General features: G+C 37.7%; 1 protein-coding gene across 5 annotated transcripts in view; it reads left to right on the forward strand.

Moving 5' to 3' along the window:
- Positions 1–22,016, forward strand: part of NALCN (sodium leak channel, non-selective) — a 237,572-nt gene that overhangs the window by 80,977 nt on the left and 134,579 nt on the right. For all 5 annotated transcript variants that reach the window (XM_083831676.1, XM_083831675.1, XM_083831678.1 and 2 more), the window contains 3 exons: positions 9,327–9,469; positions 9,583–9,687; positions 12,450–12,536. In XM_083831676.1, the coding sequence (XP_083687802.1) occupies positions 9,327–9,469; positions 9,583–9,687; positions 12,450–12,536 (335 nt within the window). The remainder of the gene's footprint in view (positions 1–9,326; positions 9,470–9,582; positions 9,688–12,449; positions 12,537–22,016) is intronic.

Below are 22,016 nucleotides of genomic sequence, written 5' to 3' on the forward strand. Positions count from 1 at the left end.
CCCATCCTCACAGCATTTGTCAGTTTTAAAAGCAAGGCTTAGGGATTATTCTTGCTTTCTAGGTCTGAAAGTGAGTTTTATTAGGGCTTGATAGGGAAAAAACATACTCAGTTTTAGTACTTCCTGAAGCCAGCTGCATGAATCCAGTCCAAGCTGCTTGTCCAAGCACGTGGCTTGGAGCGCCTGGTCTTTGCTGGTGACCCTGACTCCTCTGTGATGTTCCATGGGATTTACCAGAATAGCACATGCAGGTAGATGTCCACCTTGAAACTGTTCCATCTTAATGCTGCACAACAGATGTTTCTCCTGAGAGGAGGATGGGTTTTGTATTTGGCATAATTTCACTGTGCTTAGCTCTAGACTGCTCTCCCGGAATTCAAAAGACCCTAAAGGACCAGAGCCTGGAGGCCAGCTGGATTCTGCCTCGGGTTTCAGGTAGCACTGGATGCCTGTCAGGGATAGGTGAGTCGAGCCCTCAGTCAGAGCACAGCTACCAGCTACGGCAGTGTCCTACTTCCAGGCTCCAGCCTCAAGTTCTGCCAGTGCTGCTGAGGATGGGAGTGTAGGGATCTGGGAGAAGCTGCCTCCTTAAAAAGACTCTCTAGGGAGAAGTAGAGGTGGGAGTTGTTGACTGTACTGCAAAGCTTCCAGGTAGTGGTGTGCGAGGTGTGAGCAATTCACAGTTCAGCATTTCCTTGATCCTCATCAACTGCCAGTACATTTTTTAAAGTTGCCACACACAAAAAAGCTGTGATTCTATGAGAGTGTATATTAGCACTACAGCTGTGCGACTGCAAAAAGGGAAAAGCAGACTGTACTTATGCACATAAAACCAGCTTTTGAGCTCTGCTGACATTCTGGATCTCTATTTGTCAGTTTATTCATGACCATTTAGATGAGAAGCATTTTAATCAAAAAAGTATTAAATCAAATCAATTTAATCAAAAAAGTATTAAAGAAAAGCAAATATGAATGCTAAATGCTGGTTAAATATCCATATATATTCACACCTAAAGTCATTTTGAAAAATGATTGTCTGGTTTACATCATGGACTTGTTTACAAACGTAAAACAGATTTTAAAACATAAAATATTAAATCAGGGAGCACAGGCACTATCACTTGTAAGATACTAATGGTATAAGTAAGTATGAACTGCAATGCTCCTATTTACCATGTGCAGCCAATATATATGCAAACATTACTACATTCATATTAGCAAGCTAACACTTCTCAGTAGTGACCAAAGTTGTATTTGCAAATAGTGTAATTAAGTCCATCCATCAAAACTTTTGCTGAAATTTCTCTGACTTTCTATCTTTCCATTACCACATGTGTAGAACAAATTGCATCGATCCTAGCACTTATATTTGCAGTGTTTCTTTGTCTCCTTATTGTTTTTTTCTGCACATGGTCTCCTTGTATAGTATCTTCTCATACATAGATGCTTTATCTTCTCTCAAGGAAGCAGATTTTCAGAATGAAGAATCAATAACATCACGAGTAAACACCAGTAGTTCAAAGTTACTGCACTTTCATTGGTTAAATACTGTGTTCAGACTGGGAATGTTTTTTTTTGTTGTTTTTTGTTTGTTTGTTTTTGGTTTTGTTTTTTTTTCCTTCTGTTGCAGGTCAGCGCTCTGTACAGGTTCTGTTTTGCCATCTTTGCCACAGCTCAGTCACACATAAATCACAATGGGCTTGAGGTTTCAAAGGAGGAGCAGGGCGTTGGTATAGTTTGTTTTTCTTCCATTCCTCCTCATCTCCACTGGCTGGCAAACTACCCGATACGAGTTGGTTTGGGAGAGTAAAATGGACCGGATGGCTCACTCAGAGACAAGCAAGAAACCCCATTAAGCCATACAGGATTTGATCTTTTTCACAATGTCAGTCGTATCTACTGTCTGCTTCCCAGAAGTGCAAGCAATTTTGTCATTGCATTTCTAGACGATTTTTACTCACTTCTAATTTCACCAAAGCAATAGGGTAAGATAGCCAGAAAATCCTGACTGTGTGCAATGTTTTACAAATGTGTTAATGCTGAAAGAGGAGACATAAACTAAAAGCTGGCTGGTCAGTGGGAATATCCATGTGTTCATTTCAGGACCATTCAGCTTCATGATTTCATCAGTGAAAGTGAGCAGGGACAGAAACAAGGCTGGTAACATTTCTGTAGCTAGGAGAGTGGTTGTTTCTTTATGGGCACGACATTCACAACACCATCCTAAGGAAGGATACCTTTCAGGATTCAGCGCAGCAGAGATAAATTAGCACCAGAAGTCGGCTTCGTTTTGCCGGGAAATAGAAAAATCAATCCTTTTGCTAGCTCAATGGGAGGTTATCAGCCTGCACGGTCTGGGGTGGCGGCTTAGATGCTGCCTGATGTTCCAGATGTGCTCGAGGTGCACGATCGCCATCTAGTGGCTGTTGTAACATGAGCAAAACGAGCGTGTTCCTATCTGGAACCTGAGGCGTTTAACGGGTAACAATATGTAGTATTGTAAGCTTTTAATAAAAAGTATGCATTTTTACTTGCCGTAGGTTCCCGATTAAAAAGAAAAAAATACAAAATAAAACCTTTATCTTTTTTTTTTTTTTTTCCAAAACTGAACTGTTCATGCATCTGTCTTACAGGAATGGTGAATGTTTTATTTTGTTTTCTTTTTCCTAACCATGCAATATAGGAGTCTCCTAGAGGCTACCCAGACCACTAGAAGTTTGTCTGATGGAAGTTCACCCAGCTGGTGCAGGTGGCCTCCCCTCTGTGTTTTCTTTCTCAGCAGCTTCACAGCAAGGCACAACAGAACTGAGAAAACCCTGGTGTAGTGATCCAACACAATCAGTAAACGTAGAATACATATGCAGAAAATGCTGGAGTTAGTGGCATTCCATATATTAGATTTTGAGCTTTGTTTTTCACCTTGAGTGGCTACAAATGCCATAGGACATAGGTATTAATAAAAGACAACACGTTGACACAGTGTATTCTTTTCCCCTAATAACGTGAAATTTTGAATCTTGAAACAAGATCATAGCATACAGTTAGGAGCAAAGAGTTGTGTTTTCAGATCCAGTAAATTTTGCATATGGCCTTTTAGCTCAGCTCCTTTAATTCTGTAGTCTCGAAGTGACAGCGTTGGTACACTCCCTTTTTCCTCATGTCCATTCAAAGGATGAGCTGATTATAGCAAGATCTGATGGCACAGGTCGTGGTGTTGTCACATGGGCTCAAAAGGGAGCAGGAAATCCTGTATCTTTGTAAAATATACATAAATATAAAATATACTGCATAGAATAGAATGCCTGCATAATGATGCTATTGTTCTCTGCTGTCAAGTTTTGTTTTTTCCATAAATAACTTTTCCTTAGGTATTTAAAAATCATCAACCATGTGCACTGGTACTTTTAATTCTCTTTTTTTTTGTTTTCCCCCAGTACACTATTCATCTGCATAGCATGGAAGAGCCAGGCAACTTTGCACTCTGTTAGGCATGGAAAGCAGTAGAATTTTCTTCAATTATAATAATTTGTAGTCATTATAATCATTTGTCCTTTGGGTGGTAAAGCAACAATTCTTTCTCCATGCCCCTTCAGGCTAATGCTCCCAGCTGGTAGATTTGAAAGAAACATATGTACTGAAGAAGGCATAAGCTCCCTTCATTTCAGTGCTGAATGCCTATATACCTAAATGAGCATAACTAGTAGTGATACAGTTTTTCCTCCTGATAACTGTCTTTCTTCTTTAAGTTATGAAACAAATGAAAACTTTGCACAAGTTGAGCAAGATTCATTTTTTTTTCCCATACTTCACTAAATCTTTCATTTTCTGGACCTTTTCTTTTCTTTTTGATAATAACCACGTGCAGTTGTAAAACATTTCCAAAGGTAGACATACGTATTGGTTGTATAAAAGCAGTCTTTTGAGTCTGACACAGATTATGATATTGATGTATTTATTTTGATTTGTGTATTTGATCTGTGTTTTCCTTCCTTGTTTTGATGAACCATCCAACTTGGTTAAAGGAAGTATTTTATTGTAACACAAAAATGTGGAATTTATCGGATGAGTTCAAACAAAATCACTAAAACATAAAAATTTCCAAGCGTATTCCTTTTTTTTACCCCTATTGTCATCAGAAAGTTTCTCATAAATGACTTTAATCTTTCTTGCCACCAAGTTTTAGCCATATACTGAGGCACACAATAGGAAAACTATACTAAATATTTCATAGATATTTTTGTTTACTAATACTTAACAATATTGTAGATGCAGCTGTTGAAATCCTAGTCCCAAATTTGGGACTAGGTTTGAGACTATGGTTACCCATGCCCACGTGCCTAAACTGTGCCATTTCAGTCATGTGTTTAACCATCTTTAGAGGGTGATATTGGTGGTAGAGGGATGGTTGGATCAGATGATCTTGGAGGTCTTTTCCAACCTTAATGATTCTGTGATTCTGTGATCTTTATGGTCCAAAGCATTTCAATGACTGAAATGTCTCACTGATGCCTATAATTAAATTAGATGAATCTTGATCAAATGTTCAGGACATTGGCAAGGGATGGCCATATTTTGCAGTAAATGGAGCCTGTTGTGTATTCAAATGGCTAGGCTCTGCAGGTTTTCCAGGCCCTGACACTCATCTTCCTTCTTGACTTACACAACTACAGGAAGTCCTCCGCTCTCATGTGCCTTAACCATGGCACTTCTAGCACCATGTGGTCAGGGCTTAAGCCCTCCGAACTAGTAGAGGAAGGCACTCTGTCACTGATGGACAGAATACTGACAAATACTGACACCTATGGAAAAGGAGAATTTTGCTGTTTGATCTGAGGCATAAGTTAGGTTTCACAAATGGCTGCATTGCCACATCGGGTTGTCTTGTGATGTATCCTACCATCACTTAAAACTCATAGTGAGAAGAACAGAGCTGCCATGACAGGAGAATCTTTTTAATAGCTTTTGAATTTGCTTTGGGAGAAGTAGTCAGATATTAGAGACTCACAAAGAACAGAGTTGGTTGCTGACTGTCTTTAAATGGATGTAACTTTCAGAAGAGCAAAAAACATGCAGTAATGAAGTTGTTAACCAAGAAAAAAAATATTGAAAGCAAAATATGTCATGGTGTTGGATCCTTTACTGTCATGCTTTTATTCTATATCCAGATGAAACAGCATTTATAGAGGTAATTAGCAGCATGATTCCTGGCATCAATATTGAAAGCAATGTTTCTTTCTAGTCACACACATTAAGTCAGAATGTATATTCTTAGGGGCAATTGCTTTATAATGGTTAAAGGAAGTGTTTTATTGCAACATAAATATGTGGAAAGATTACCTTAAGAACACCTGTACCAGGTACATACAAGGCATACTTTTACTCTAATGTCACATATGAACACGTTATTTCAAATGGGTTAATTTTGCATTTTTGTCCATTCACTGTGTTGGCTTACTGTGGCAGATGGCCCAGTGTGTGTGTTATAAATACTTTGCATGACATCCCCGCTATTTTACTAATCTTCACTGTGACTTTCCCATTGGTAATGACTAATTACAGTTTCCTAGCCAGCAACTTTTAATAGATTTCTTTTTTTTCTTAATCTCTGCCTGTCCTTAACAGCACTGTTTTGTTCAATAATTTAATCAGTTCAGCAACAGTATAATATTAGATAATAGAACCATTACTTTCTGAATTTTTGAAATGCAAAATACCCATGAAGTGATCACTGATTAATATTTCAGTATTGATAGAGACCACTCTCTTTTCTGAAGAATCGGGAATGGTTTTGCTATCTATGCTTGATTGCTTTTTCTTTCCTCTTTATTTTTTATTTTTTTAATATTATTTATTTCTGTCCATTCGTCCTGAGAAGCACATGCAATAAATAGGAAGGAATTCAATAACCAAAAAAATTAATAGACTGGATTAACATTTTTTCATACCTACTGTGACCATATCAGCCACTCAACAACTATAGCTCAAACTAGCAAGTGTATACAAAAAGATTTCATTCAGCCCTGTCTCTTTTTTCAATGAAGATCCATCTGTAAAGGAGACTCCCTAAGGAAAAAACACTTCCAGGTTCATCCCACCTGTGTGTACCTACCACAGCAGTGGTAGGTACAAATGTAGAGGGATTGAGAAGTTGGTTCCTGCTCAATATCTCCGTGTCGCTAGCAGCTGCTATGTTTTGCTAAGGGCAGCACTCCTCAAGCTGCTCTTCTCTCTTTTATGCAAGATCTTTCATGAAATGAAGCAGTAGTGGAGCAGAGTTAAAAGGTGACTGTAGGACAATTCTGCAATTTCACAGTAGTTTGTGAGATTTCACAGTTTAATTTCACAGTTTAATTTTGTTCCTTCTCAGGGTAAAACCAGGAGATTTAAAATGTACGTAAATGGAATAGAGCTAAAAATCCAGTTTTGGATTAAGACCTGATTGTTTCCGACCTGATTGTTTCCATGTGGGACACTGGATTACTGCAGTTCACATCGCATGTCTACCTAAAATTGAAGGAGATTTCATGCCAGAACTTTCCAGTTGGAGAGAAATTGGGCCTTTAACTCCATTCTGTGCCGGTCATATTGTATACAAACTCTTGTTCCAGGGAGAGTCTCCTGCTTTTAAAGGAGCTCCACAGAATCAGATACAGCTCTGAAAAGCATTGTGTCTTTGGAAAACACTTATTTGATGACATTTCATTCAAATGATGAATGCTTTGGCCTGCCCCACTCCTGTCCTAATCTCTCCTTTCACCTCTGCTCGACCACATACATGCTGTTCTCAGGATGTGCAGAAGACAAGACAAGACCTGCCTGAAATGTTGAGGAGTAGGAGTATGAGATGAGCATAAGAGTGCTGTGACGAGGACAGAGGTGAGGGGAAGAAATGCTCAGATGGGTCAGATAGGATGGGAAGCATAATCAAATTGGTACTCAACATGAAAATGGTGCAACCTTCTAGGAAGAGGGATATCATATGAGAGACCAGGGTGAAGGAAATTTGGTCCAACTGTAAAGGGAAGAAAGGATGCTTGTCTGCTCAAGGCATTAGATGTTAACATCAAGTTAGAAAGTAGCTGCTGTATTGTTTCTGTGCCAGTAGGGTAAATCAAGACTAGAAATTTCCATTTCTAATAGTTTCCCTTCAAAATAATTACCATATCACATAGACTTTTTCTTTTAAGCAGTCTAGGCTTTCTTTTGCTTTGGCTTGCTTGTTTCCTTTACCTGTCAAAGAACATTTCTCTTTTCTGCAGAGGTTCATGCTGGAGCTCTCCAGTAATTCCACAAAGAGCTCTGAAAACAGAGAAGGTGCAACCCTCCCCCATCTTGCATGACACAGGAAAAATCAGTGCTGTATAGTCAGACTTACATTGGCAAGATCTGTTTAAATGCAGGTCATGTATTTGGTCCAATTTAGGTCTAACCATGATTCTCTGTAACACTAGCTGTGTTATTTATTTACTTGTCTTTATTTATTATTATGCATTTATTTCCAGGACTACGTAGTTAGGGGAAGGAAAATGATTATATAAAACAATTGTACAAACAGTCCTATTCTTCTGTACTTAAAGAGGACCAAACTCTTTCTCATTGTAACTCACGACAAGTTTATCACTGAATTTTGGAGACACTCACTTTGGAGTGTATTAGCAGATTTAGCACTTTCCAATTACTGAGACTTTGTAAGTACATCCATTTTCAGTAAAGCAAAGCTGATCTATCATTACTTACTGGCCTCCCAGAAGGAAAAATGAGTAGGTAAGAAGAGTGATCCCCAACAAGTGTTTTCAATCATACCAGAATATTATTTCTTATGAAAAAAAAAGCTATAAAAATCTTTACTTTTCATTTATTTCCTTATATTTTCCTAATTTTTATCTTATATAGACTAATATAATAGACTTATTATTCTGTTCCTTTTAGGTGGCAAAAACAGAGAAGAGGATGAGGAGTATGTGGCATTTCTGTATTATTTAATTTTATTTTATTTTTCTGTATTTGAGATTTTGAGACCTATCCCTTTTCAAACCTTTTGTGTCTTATAGACTTGCCAATAGCTAACTGATGGAAGGGATGAAAACAAAATCAGAAGCGCTTAAATTTAGCCCTTGTGTAAAAAGTGTTGTCAGCTTAGATTGGAGTTGCGTTGTGGCTGCCAACAAACTGCAGCCTCTAGTGTCTGTAACCCCAAAGCATAAAAAATAAACAGATACTTCATTTTCATCAATCCAGCATCCATTTCTATAGAATAAAGGGCTGAAGGTCTGATGCTGTCTGTATTCTGTCTTTGGAATAATAAAACAAGGACAACAGATGCATTCTCCCCTGGCAGGGAGCGTAGCTGTGTGTGGGTGCGGCCAGCTGAGTGCACGTCCAAGCGTGCTGAAGTTAAGACTCACCGTTCAGGTTGCAAACCCTGGTGCCCATACCAAAAGGCCATCTAAGCCTGAGCAGCCCAGCTCCCTTTGAGTGGAGAACCTGAATTTCTGTTCGAATTGTTTCCGTGAATTGGGGCACAGGCACAGTCATTTTAGCATCCCATCCAATGCAGGTAACTGTAGCTCCTATTTTGCTAAGCATAATGTTTGTTGAGCCAAATTACAGCTAGTGGTGGAACTGAGAGACATGTGCATCACTCAGCGTACTTAAACCTGCTCTCTAGTCTGCCCTGCACTTTGCAGAGTATATCTGTACTGATCTTATAGTGGTTTCCACACACATAAACCCCTCATAACTTTTCTTCCCCCTCTCCAGAATGTTATAGTAAGTTCAACTTTAAAATGCTTTAACATTTTTTAACACAGCACATTTATGTTAATGCAACTACCATGGCTATCTGCCCAAGCTTTAACATCATTCAGTAGCTTCTTGTAGACACTTAATGGCGCTGACTAGTATCAAGCACCATTTTGGTGTAGTGCTGCTTGTTCAGTCTTTCTTGTATTAATAGTGATTCCTTTCACCTACTGAATGTTGCTTCTGATATTTTTAATTAAATCTGCCTTTTCTCACAGGTGCTGCTGAAATCACATGATGGGAGAAATTCTACCTTTGGAGACATTTGCATACTCCCAATGAACCCATCTAAGGGATTATGTATGTGTGTCCAGGGAGAGAATGGAGTCTGGTCTGATATAAAATCAATTCATATTCAGTTGCAGAAAGAAGAAACATAGAAATGCACCTGAAATCCTCTCTTTGAAGTGGGGAGAGGAGAGCTAATATCCTTCCGAGAAAAGAAAACTAGATAAAAGATGGTTGTTTTTTGATATTGAAAAAGTTCAAGGGGCTTAATGGCAAACATTTTCATTTTTCCTTAGGCACAAGCATATTTACTGTTTATGAAGCTGCTTCTCAGGAAGGCTGGGTGTTCCTTATGTATCGAGCAATCGACAGCTTTCCCCGATGGCGTTCATATTTCTATTTCATCACCTTAATTTTCTTTCTGGCCTGGCTTGTGAAGGTACTGAAAAATTTCTTCTTTTAAAACTATCTGAAAGGCAGATCTGAATGATTTTATTCTCTTTTCTGCTTGCTGAGCGTTATGTCAGCCATTCTTTCTTTTCCTTTTTATAGAATGTTTTCATCGCAGTCATCATTGAAACATTTGCAGAAATTAGAGTGCAGTTTCAGCAGATGTGGGGATCCAGAAGCAGTACCACTTCAACTGCCACCACCCAGGTGAAGCACCCAAATACTGAGTTTCTTTGGGAACTTGATTGGTTTTAGTTTAGGAATTAATAATAAGCCAGAAATTCCCATGAATTATTGTTTCATCCCACTAGGTTCAATTTTATTTCACTTTACATGTTACCACATATATTTTAAAGTTGATATATGTATTTTCATATAGAATTATGTTCTGCGAGATATTGTCCTACTAGGCTTTCTTTAAAAAAGAATGGTAAAGACTGTAAAGTGGTTCTCTGGGTATCTGGGTATGTTACGGAAGAGTTTCTATTTTGTTTCAATTAAGATAAAGGGTTTTTTTTTTCTCATGTCATTGGAGGGTTTGGAATTAGGGTTGCTAGTGAATATCACTTTCTGTGCTGAAGAAGAAGAACTGAAATCACAAACTGTATCTGGGAGAGGTCAGAGTGTAGCTGAAGTGTCTGGGGAAGTGAGTCCTGGAACTGAAAAGAGTATGTTGAGACCAAGGAGGAATGAGGTGCTAAGGCAATGAAAGAGCAGTGCTGAGATTTGAGGTTGCCACAGAAAGTGAGAGCTTAGTTATAAGCTAATGGGTAGGAAGAATCTATGACAGGAAGCTTGGGTTGTGTACTGTGAAAGACCCAATATGAAAAAAAAAAAAAAAGGGCTAACTGGTTGAGATATTAACTCTCTCACTTATTATTCTAAAAATAATATCAGGTATCCTGAGTGTACAAATGGTCAGGCCTTTCCAGGCTAGTGCAGTTTGCCATCTATGAGGGACCAGTACAAACTACCTGCAAAAAGCCCTTAGGAAGCTAGATAGGTGATATACAAATGAGGAAAACCGTTCTAACCACTGTAGCTAGAGATTATTTGTTTTCTTAAGCCAGAGGATTTAACTGCCTTCAAAATTATTTATTAAATATTTTCTGATATACCTTTGGATATTCTTGTAAACCTTGTGTAAATCTCCCCTTTCCTACTTGCTGCTACATTTTGGCCTCAAATAGACTTTGTGGCAATCATTTCTACTCTATATATTGCTTAGTCAAAGCAGACTTGGTGATACCAACTTAATGCCTAACAAAAAAAAGGACTTTTCCACATGATACATACTTTGCCTGAGGAATGTAATGTTTATATCATGGGACAAATACCTCAATCATATAGGCTTAACTTACATACTCTGAGTGAGGAGCTGGAACAGAGAGGTCTATATAGGGAAATTCAAGAAGCAGCCAATGCTAAAGAATTCCGAGAATAAGAGAAATTCCCATAGTAATGTCATTATGCTGAACAATATGAACATATTGAATATAAAAAAAATCATGCAAAATAAAAATGGTATGTGTGCTGGAGACAAGTAAATGATTACTTTGCTTCTTGAGTCACTCGCTTAAAGAGACATAAAAGGAGTCCAGCCTACTGAACTACAAAAAAGATTTATCTTTTTCTGTATTAAGAAGGGCAGAAAATTTCTCACAGGATTTCTTGTTCAAAGCACCAGATACAAGTTAAAAACCTTGATTATTTTGTGCATGAGATAACCTTGACAAAGAGCAACAGTATCTTGTTTAATTTTCCTGCTTCATAAATCATTGATCTGGTCCCAAAACTTAGTCCTATGGAAAAGGTCTGAGAGTCAAAGAAGGGGGCTCTAGAGAAGGATAGAAAAAAGGTTCTTGGAAACCCCTCCAGCACTACACATTAAAGCATGGTACAAAGAGGAATAACTCAGTGCTGATCTGAGTTGGCAACTCTTCCTGGTGCAGAGATGCTAAATAAGGACTTAGCAGCATCACAACCACATATGTATGACATTGCCCTCAGTTTAATGAGCACATCTCTCTGAAAGATTTTTAAGATTCAACCTTGCTGCGGTAGCTGTGTTCCAGCAGTAACTTGTTTGGTGTTGTGTGTCAAGAAAAAGGTGGGAGTGAGGTGGGAACTTCTCCACGCTTCATTACATAGTACACGCAGACTCATAGGTGACAATTAAAAATGGTAGAGCTGTTCATTTTCTTTCAAGGACACCTTCAAGGACATTGTTAATCACTTCCAGACATAATTTCTCACCGTTCCTTAAGACCAGCAGTCTACATATTTTGTCCTAATTTCTGAAAGGAAAAAAAAAGAAAAAAAAAAGAAGAAAAAAAAAAAGAAAGAAAAACAAACAAACAAACAAAACCCACCAAACAACAGAATTGGTAAAATTTGAGTACCACTGTGTTTACGAGATTTTTTTCCATTTACATCATTTAGAGCTGGCATATCATTCAAATATTTACAGCAATTAAGAGCTTTGGGTAACAGTACAGAAGAACTGCACAGCTACTCTTGATGTGCATCAGTGCAAGAAAAGCAAAGTCTGATCCTTGGAGGAAAATAATTTTGCCAGTAAAAAAGACGAGGGTTGTCTCTTGTTTGCAAATGCACCATGAAACTTACCTTTAGGTCACAATGTGTTTGTGTTTCCTTAGGATAAGTTTACTAAGTAAGACATTTATTCTGAATGAGTACCACCATCTAATGATACTGATCAGAATTGAATTGAAATAGTTTCTATGTTAGGACTAACAGAGACATTGTGTTTGATGTTATCTGAGTAAAATTCAGAATCTATTTATGTTGGGAAAAGAGTATGTGGCTTTTCTTCTGCAGGAAAAAAAAAAAAGCTGTTCCCCTTTTATTTTAAATTAACTATGATCAAAATGTCCTTAAGGGGAATATATTAGAATTCAATAGTATTTATCAGTACAACATTTCTGACAACTGTTTTCCTTTTCAAGATGTTTCATGAAGATGCTGCTGGAGGTTGGCAGCTTGTGGCTGTTGATGTGAATAAACCCCAGGGCAGAGCTCCTGCATGTCTACAGGTATGACATCGCTTTTTAATAAATCACTTGTGTAATCAGCACCACTCAAATGCTGGCATAAGGAGACTGTGGTGAGAAATAGTAACTACAATATTTATAGTCATAAATTGTTTTAAATCTATTGCTTTCAGCAGTGTAGGCTTGTTCTTCAAAACCACAGATCAGCAAAAAAAAGATGTACCACACCCAAAGTGCGAACATTAGAAAATGTGTTCCTTATAAATGCTGTGTACTCAGAGCGTTGTGTCCTCATAAGAGAAAGATTTTATATTTTTTTTATTTTTTTTTTAATTTAAAGTAACATAAGTAATCCTCCTTTACCTATCAAACTTTAGGTGCAAACCAAGTTCACTCCCAGGTTATTCTCAACAGAAATGCTTGTTTAGTAATTACAAAATACAGTAACATAGAACAAGAAGCCTGACTGATCATACTAAAAACAGAATTCCTTCATCCCTCTTGTTCCATCTTGGAAGTAGGCTTACTGAAGTAGGGGAAGATGCATGTAGGTAGTACGCCATACAGTGTTTCAAACTTTGAGATCTAATATTATCACTTGGATATGGATGAATTTGTAAAAATGTGTCCTCATTTTTTAAATAATTTTAGGCTAATATAGGTAATATTTTTTATATATCTCTTTTTATTACAGCACATTGTACAGTAGCTCAAATTTTTATTTGCATGTTAAATAATGACACTTCTGAATGAAACAAACTTGCTTCAGAGTAGAAAACCAAACCTACTGTAGCAACCTGATAGCTTGATGGTTGATGGCAGTTTTGGTTATGTTTGGTTTAACATGTAAACTAAAATACATGTACATGTTGGCAGCATGTACTCTGCTGAATGGTAAGCTCGCAAGTATGTTTCATTCACTCCACAAGCTGTTCATTCTCAAATTTCTCTGTTTTGTCAAACTACTGGCATATATTTAATTATAGCATATGTTTTAACTGATGACTCCTTTTCTCAAGTTTAATTCTTGTTTTTGAAAGCAACAGAAATATCATTTATGGTATTCTCAAGTAACAGTCTCAGGCATGTAGATAAAATGTAGCTGAACTCACAGTGAAAACTCTTCCAGGTAGAATCACAGAAGCATAGAATGGTTTGGGTTGGAAGGGACCCTAAAGATCACACATTTCCAATCCCCCTGCCATGGGCAGGGACACCTCCCACCAGACCAGGTTGCTCAAAGCCCCATCCAACCTGGACTTGAGCACCTCCAAGGATGGGGTATCCACACCTTCTCTGGGCAAACAAATGTTTGATGATGAATGTTAGAATAGCATTCTGACTTACCTGGTCTGCCTTTGCCCATTGTATTGCATTTTCACCCCTTTGGGGTATCATGTGAACACATGGTAAAGTGCGTTCCAGGAAATATAAACCTGCTGCATCAGTGGGTGCTGTAATGGTATTCTTGCAACTCAGCTCACAGTTCTCATCCTTCTTCCCTTTGTCAACATCTGAAGGCTTGCCAGTAATCTAAGACCTTGCTGGATGTGAGTGACATTCAAAGGAAAATGATGCATTAAAATACTATTTTATTAGGATAGTACCACCCAAAGGCTTTATTTTAATGAAACAAAGACAAAAATACAGAGCAAAGAAAGCAAAATCTCAAAGTCTAGATAAACATACATGCCTTTATGCATCTTACTATGTGTTATTGTTTTAGTTCTATTGGTCCAAAAGTAAAAAGAAAATAGGCTTTCTAAAAAATCCATGTATTTAAAGTCTTTGCAGTATTTTGGAGGTGTTCTGAAGTCCTTACTGGGTACATGAAGTCCTTTCTGAGAGATGTGGTTATTATTTTTTATGGGTTTGGGTGGCTTTTGCTCCTTAAGGGGAACATGATATATAAATCTGAATCTGGGAAAGAGTTAATCAGATTGGAGAATATAAGTCCTGCCTTTGGCTTACATTCAATTCATATGAATTCTTCTGATCTTCATTAGTTAAGTATATAGTCATCCAATATCCTGTGAAGGATGGAATTCCCAGAAAAAGGTATTCAAGACTCTATAGTTCCGTATCATTTTAATTAAATTTCTTAGTAAGCTTGATTTTATTAATTCCTCTCTGGGCTCTTTAAGTATTACTGCCCAGAATGTATAAGGGTATGCTATTAAAAGTTCTCTTTCAATATGGATGTTGGTCTGTGCTTTGGAGAAACTCCACTTATTCGATGTATTCAGTAATTTAGAATTTACTTCTTCAACAAACTGTATTGTGCATTGGGAGAGGAAGTACCCTAGCAGCTCAGGAAATGGAGCGGGACTCTGGAGATCTGGGTTCAGTTTATTGGCCAGGCACAAATTTCCTGTAGACCTTGAGAAAACTACTTAGTAGGTGTCTTTGCGTTGCTTCACATTCGTTGAAGTGGTAAAGTGTATCCGTCCCAGGTTTGGCTATTGTGGTGTTTAAACATACTGACTATTTGAGAGGCACTTCAATAAGAAGGGATGTGCCATCTAGGTAGGTAAACAGATAGAGCCAGCTCTCTAAAGCTGTGAGTGGTGGGGGAAAGAATGATGTGATGTGTGTGCTTTAAGTATCATAAAACCTTTCTAATACAGCTTTTACAAGTCATTTAATGTGCACTAGTTGGATCTGTCAGGTTTTAGTAGTTTTAGTTTTGTACAGCCTTGCTTACTCCCAAAGACCAGTTCAGGTGTTTCAGCCTAGCAGGCCTTGCTGTCTTAGGTGTAACATTACAATGGCATGTAGACCAACACAGGTCTGGTGCTATTCTTAAGCTAGTAATAATTCAGACAGAAAGACCATGCAGAGCTATTGTAACTTGCTTCATCTCACTCAAACGTGTCATTATTGAACCAAATTGCCCAATTAGGTAAAATGAAATCATCCGTCTTTACACTTCTATCGCCACTGATCTGCAAAAAGGGGATTTCAGGCAACTTTTGAGAGAGTCCGTCTTCCTCTCTGGTGGTTGAATGGCATACAGACAGAACAGAACCAGCATGTATGTATAGATCTGGAATGTGCACTTGTATACAGGAGCGTAGCAGTTAAAAGTGGTAAGACTAAACCATGAGAGATGGGCAAAAAGGATGGGTATTAATCTTGTATTTTAGAAGACCCTTATTTAACTCAGACACATATCTGCTAAGTTTTCTGTAGTTTTTTAGAACTGCCTGGAAGTAGAAACATGAGAAGTCAGTAACAGTAATGTTCCTGATTTTGATTTGCAAATCTAACCTAATGTGGGGCAAAAAGGCTTTTATTTCAGTATATTCTTTTTTATTTATTGCATTTTTCTTTCAAGTGTTCCCAAAGGTGCTTTGTGGTCTTTTGTTGCTTGTTCTCACTGCTCCCCATGACTGGCATTGATTTTAAATATTGATTTTCTTTTGTCACTGAAAAATAATCTTTGTGTTTTCCATTTCAACACAAACCATTTGGCATGAATGTATGCTGAGGCTCCCACATTGCCACATTATTTTGCCGTTGTTGATATTACTTTAACACATTGCAGTGTGTTAGAACTTCCTGCCTACCATGATTTACTCCTACAAGCACGGTAGGAAGCTCTCAGTTCACAAACAAAAAAAAACTGAGTACCAGGTTCCAAAAAATTCCTCTAAAAATCTTTGGAGATGTATTTATCCCTCTAATCGCCTGTTAAAGGCACATTTTTTTTTATTATTTTATTATTTTTTTCCTGCTTATTTTAGAGGTTCTTGATGTTTTTATTACTCCTTCCTTCTCTTCTAAGTCCCCAGAGACTTGTATATGTATACTGATTTAAAGCTGAACTGGGAAGTTTCAACTCACGTGTTGTTCCATGAAACTGGTTGGTACTGTAGTACCAATAAATGACATCTTCTGTCTTCTCAGTACATGGGTTTGTAATGAACAGAGAAAGTCTGGAAATGTGGTTCCTGTGGAGAACAATGAGACGGACAATAATTCCATGTTCATGCTAATTTTTTGGGGTATTTTGTCCAGCAGAAATGACAGACACAGATGGAAATGGAATGCCATTTAGAAAACGCCAGGGAGCACTGTGTGCAATGTGTAAGCATGAATGGAAATGGTCACCTACTCACAAACTGTGTGTGAACTTGTATTATGATAGTAAAATCTTTCACAAATTAAAGATAGCATATTCACTTTTAATCGTATGCACTGTCTAGGGAAGAAGTAGAAGGTCACAAAGCTATGATCTGAACAAGCAAGAGACATTATTATGATTACAGTGCTCTTGAACATATGATTAATGTCAGAAATTTAATCATGTCTTTTTCCCTCAAAAAAGTTAGTCCTTCATGCTGTGTGTTATTGTCAGAATGGTTGTATATATTACAGAAGTTTAGAGAACCTTGAAGGGGAGGACAAAGAAATCAAAAGTAATATAGAAAGACAGAAAACATATGGAGGGTGGAGAAGACATGATTAGAAAAGCAGGAACTGAGTGTTTTAGCAGTTTCATAATGGATATATTGAATGTGAGAGAAAAGTGAGACAAAACAGTATTTAGGAATTTTCACTGCTGGAGTAACAAGAAGAGCACAAATGGGTTTTCTCCTCTTCTCTTTTATGCGACGTAGTTATTGGTGAACCAGGAAAGCATGGTAGTCTATTTATGTACTAATCTGCCCTTTACTGTAACTTTGGGATCCAGCAAAAGGTATGCCTACTCAGTCCTATTCTCTTCTTACTCATGAAATACATACATAAATGTCTTTCCTTCAATTAACTGAAGTCCTGTCTTAGAGTGAAAGAAAAATGTTCTCCTTCAGTTGGCTAAAATGAACTTTTGATTTGAATGAGTTCATTAACTTATTCAGATGCTGATTTAATTGATTCCAAATCCTAAACTGCTGAGACTCTTCATTAAAAAAGAAATAATCTACCTTTTTCTATGTCCTATTCTTGCTTAGAAAAGCCAGAGAATGCATCAATTAACAGAAGCTTCAATAGTTTGGTGATGTGCTTGGCACTGAAACAGCAGTGAAAAACAACCATATTAGTTTTGCAGAGGAGACTCAGGAGCAGAACATGCAAAGTGTAATGTAAAAGCAAGCCATTGATGTTTTGGTGAGGTAAAACAGGGAAAAAAATGAGATGGAATGTAAGACTGTGGGGAAACTAAAGATTTTGGCAGCAAAAGAACATGCACAAATAAAGTCCAGCCCCACAGTACCATCCTACCTTCAGTTGCATATAAGAAGATAGTAAATCCTGGGCTTTATGTAAAAAAGAGACTCCCAGTATTCTCCATTTGTTCATAGGGTGTGGGAAGAAATTATGAAACTGTGGAGCAGAGGGGTAGAAATTCCATCATCTGGCTAACTCTCAGACTCTGGTTGAGAATTCACAAAACTGGATGGTGTTCAGTGTGTGCTCAGTTTCAGCTTTATGACATGACACATGAAGAAGCTAAAGCTGTGGCCATCCTCTGCTGCCTGCTCCCTCTTTTTTCAGTGTAATCACAGTAGCAATGGCAACTAGAGAGACAGTGAGTTTTATCCTGGTTTATACCACAGTTCACTGTCTCATCTAGGAATGTAAACTTGCATTACCTAGTTTCTGTTACTAAAAGATGTTATGAATTCAGACAGCTGAAATTCAGACAGTCCATTTAACTGGAGGAAGGACTGGACAGGCCAACTATAATGTAAATGAACCGCTATGCTGTTGAGAACAACTATCCTTTTCTGATATGAATTCATAGAATCATAGTGTCATTTAGGTTGGAAATGACCTTCAAGATCATCAAATCCAACCGTCAGCCTGACCTGCTGAGTCTCCTCACTAAACCTTGTCCCTTAGTGCTACAAAACAGGGACCTTTCACATATTCAAAAAGATTGAGGGTCCCCTTTTTTAGCAACATCTTTAAAGAAAATCCCACAATACTGGGGGATCAAACATATTTTACCCAAATACATTTGTTGCATGGTTAAGTTTGCCATTTTTAACTGAAAAGAATCTGAAAAACAGTAAGCCTCATAATGTAGGTATTCAAATGCTCATAAGACTAGCAGACAAACAATGCATTTGTCTTATCTTCAAAACTGGCCATTACCAGAAATAGGCAAATATAGATCATCCTTCTCTGAGCTTCTGGATAGCCATTTATGCCCTCATTCTCTGTCTTGGACTTCGGCAATCATTCATTTAGGGACTTCCTGGAGTGGATGTTAAATTTAGGCCATTATATTTAGTATCCATTGATGGATTTGTCAGTTATGAATTTGCCCAGCCTTTTTTTGAACCCATTTATCGTTTCAGCATCCAGAACATCTTGCAGGAATAAGCTACATAAAGTAACTATATAGCATTTCAGTTGATTACAATTGAGAAATTTGGTTTTCCTGAGATTACTCAGAAATAGTGAAGTTTTAGTACAAACATTATTGCTTATAACTTTGAGATTGATGCTACTTTTTTCTATAAAATGAAGTATTTGAAATTACAGAACTTAACAATGACAGGATCACAAGATATTGTAATACACAGTCAGTATCAAGATGAGGGCAGACGAGTGTCTGAGGACTATAAACAACCAGGTGTGGATGGTGGGTAGTTTATTTCATACGTGCGTATATAAATTGAATTAGCAGTGATGGGGAAACTTACAAAGAAAGTGAACTAGATGCTGGATATCAGGAAATGGTTAAAAGAAATAAGTTGGTGTATTTGGGGGCCAGTCTGTTACTTGGGAGAAAAGTGTAAAATCTCCCATAGGTGACCTTCTGGCACTAACAAACATTAATTACTTTAATGGTTATTAACTTCTTATAGTAATTTTGTCAGTGCTTCTACTTCTCTGCTATTGTCTACATGCATTTAAAGGAAAAGTCATTTCAACGGGTATAGAACTGCATGCGTATTTCCACCTGGAAAAGCATGAAACCAATCTTCCTTCCTTCCTTCCTTCCTTCCTTCCTTCCTTCCTTCCTTCCTTCCTTCCTTCCTTCCTTCCTTCCTTCCCTCCTTCCTTCCTTCCTTCCTTCCTCTCTCCCTCCCTTCCTTCCTTCCTTCTTCCCTTCCTCCCTTCCTTCCTCCCTTCCTCCCTTCCTCCCTTCCTCCCTTCCTCCCTTCCTCCCTCCCTTCCTTCCTCCCTTCCTTCCTTCCTCCCTTCCTTCCTTCCTTCCTTCTGACCTTCCTTTCTTCCTTCCTTCCTTCCTTCCAACCCTTCTTCCCTTCCTTCCTTCCCTGCCTGTCTTCTCTTTCTTTTCTATTTCTTTTTTTCTTCCCTGCCTGCCTGCCTTCTTTTCCCTAGTAACCATTATAACTAAACACATTAACAATGACTTAGAGACATAGTTCTTCTTTGTTCTTAGTTTCTTCTCCTGAGTTTTCCATTTACTTCACCTGTCTGTTCTTGTTCATTACAATTGAAGTAAATCACTAGCCACAGTTCATAGCAATCTAACTGCAGAAAATAAACAGAAAGAAGGAAAACACATTACTGGTTTCCCTGTTCTGCATTTGAACAAATAGATTTCATGAACATGAATTCCTCAGCTTAGACATGTAATTTTCTTGCAGACTTAGAGTATCAGAATCCCATCACAAATACAAGACAGATAGGAGTTAAACTATGATTTAAGCTTATGAAAGGATAATGGTTTTCTTTGGCAGGATTCTTTATTAGAGGAGGGCCTGCTGTAGCAGAAGACATGGTCACATGAGGCCCTTGGCATCTGCTTGGGAGATTTAAAATTTTATTTGGAATTTTTCTGAGGCAGTAGGTTTTAAAAATCTTGTATGTCAGACTTAAGGAAGCCTTGGCTGACACTTATAAGCAGTCAAGATCTCTGAACTTCCCCTTATTTTTGGAAAATCTGAAAGTAGAACCTTTTTTGTAACCCTGATTTTCAAATGGGGTCCCAGAAAAAAATTATGCTCCAATGTAAGGATCGTTTTTATTTGTTTGTTTTGTTTTTTAATTTTGACTCTTTCGCATAGACATTTACAGTTCACTCATGAAGTGGCTTTAGGTAGTGACATTCAGCCCTTTCAACATCGTGGTCAAATTAACTAGCAAGAAATCTCACATGCTAAAGATATGCAAATTATAATATTTTTTAAAGAGTGCTTTGGCTGTATGCTTCTTTTTTTTAACCCAGGTGTTTTTGCTGTTATTTGAAGAGGCAGAGGGGACCATTTTTTTTCGCGTTCTTTTCAGCAATGGACTTCAGTACAGCCTGTACTCCTAATTTGCACTTACAATTTGAGGGGCACATCAGCGTCAGTAGATTATAGAAACTATTCAGTAATGCCACTAAAATTAAAGTTCAGCTGAGTTTCCGTTAGAAAAAAATATTTCTGGGGTTAAATATGTCCAGTGTTTCAAATCCCATCAAATTGAAAACAGGTATTTAAATTGTCATGTAGCTTTTTTGTGTTTTGCACAATTACAGCAATCAAATTGTTGGAAGCAGCAGCAGCAGCAGCATGACTTCCTTTAGAGCTGTAACTCGGATGACAAATCTGAGCAAAGTGGAAGACTGCGGAGTCTTAGAATAAAACTAGCAGGGATTTTTTTTTTTCTTCATAAGAGTTGTTTTTGCCCCATTATTTTCTGTATTTCTCAAAGAAAGTTCTGTTTTCACTAGGACTGCACAGAACATTGGGTACTACGGCTCTATAAATTGGTAGATTTAAAATCTGGGTTATTTACAGAATTTTGAAACTTTAAAAATTATCTCTTTGCAGTATCTTTTTGTTATTGTTAGGTTACTCGGTAGTCAATGAAGAGCGTGATTCCTATCATGAATCTGAAAGTGAATTTTTTATGCACATGTTGGGGGTGCTGAATTGCCTCTTGTATCGTCTGTATTTCTTCATTTCCACAGGGGGGGTACATGAACTGTGTGGCCTTCTCAGCTCCTCAGTGAAGTTCCTAAGAGTAATTCGGGTGAATCCGAGCTAAACAAACAGCTCTCGGTAAATCCTGAAATATCCAAGTGTCTATTTCATATTCATATGAGAAAAAATATCTTCAAGGTTTCCTAAACATATCTAACCGCAAAAACACATAGAAGTATTTTTATGAGAAAAAGTTTTTGCCTGATCATATTCTTAGTATTCTGATCACTGACTGTAAATTCTCTGAGAGCCAGCAGGGTCCTGATTCATCCCACATGTCCTTAAGCCCTTAGCAGGTGGCTGTGTTATGATCATAGAGGTATAGGGTCCTCATACAGCCAATGGAGGAAGAAGGATCCTCAGAGGGCATCTGAGGATCTGAATCTGGTGGTGTCCATTGCTGTACAGACTGCATCCAAGTGGAGGGGGTTTACTTTCCTATTCTGGGTGTGCCAGCGGTTTTAGGATAAATCTGTAAAGCCAGTCTGTACCTCCATTTTCTCCAGTACTCCATAATAATCTGTTTTTAGAGTTTGTATGTCCTTGGAAGCTTAGTAAAATTTATATAGTGCAAAAGCAGAAAAGCTTTTTCTTAGGAAAAAAAAAAAAACAAAAAAAAAAAGAAAAT

The sequence above is a fragment of the Anser anser genome (assembly GCF_964211835.1).
Source record: "Anser anser genome assembly, chromosome: 1".
NCBI classification, from domain to species: Eukaryota; Metazoa; Chordata; class Aves; order Anseriformes; family Anatidae; genus Anser; species Anser anser.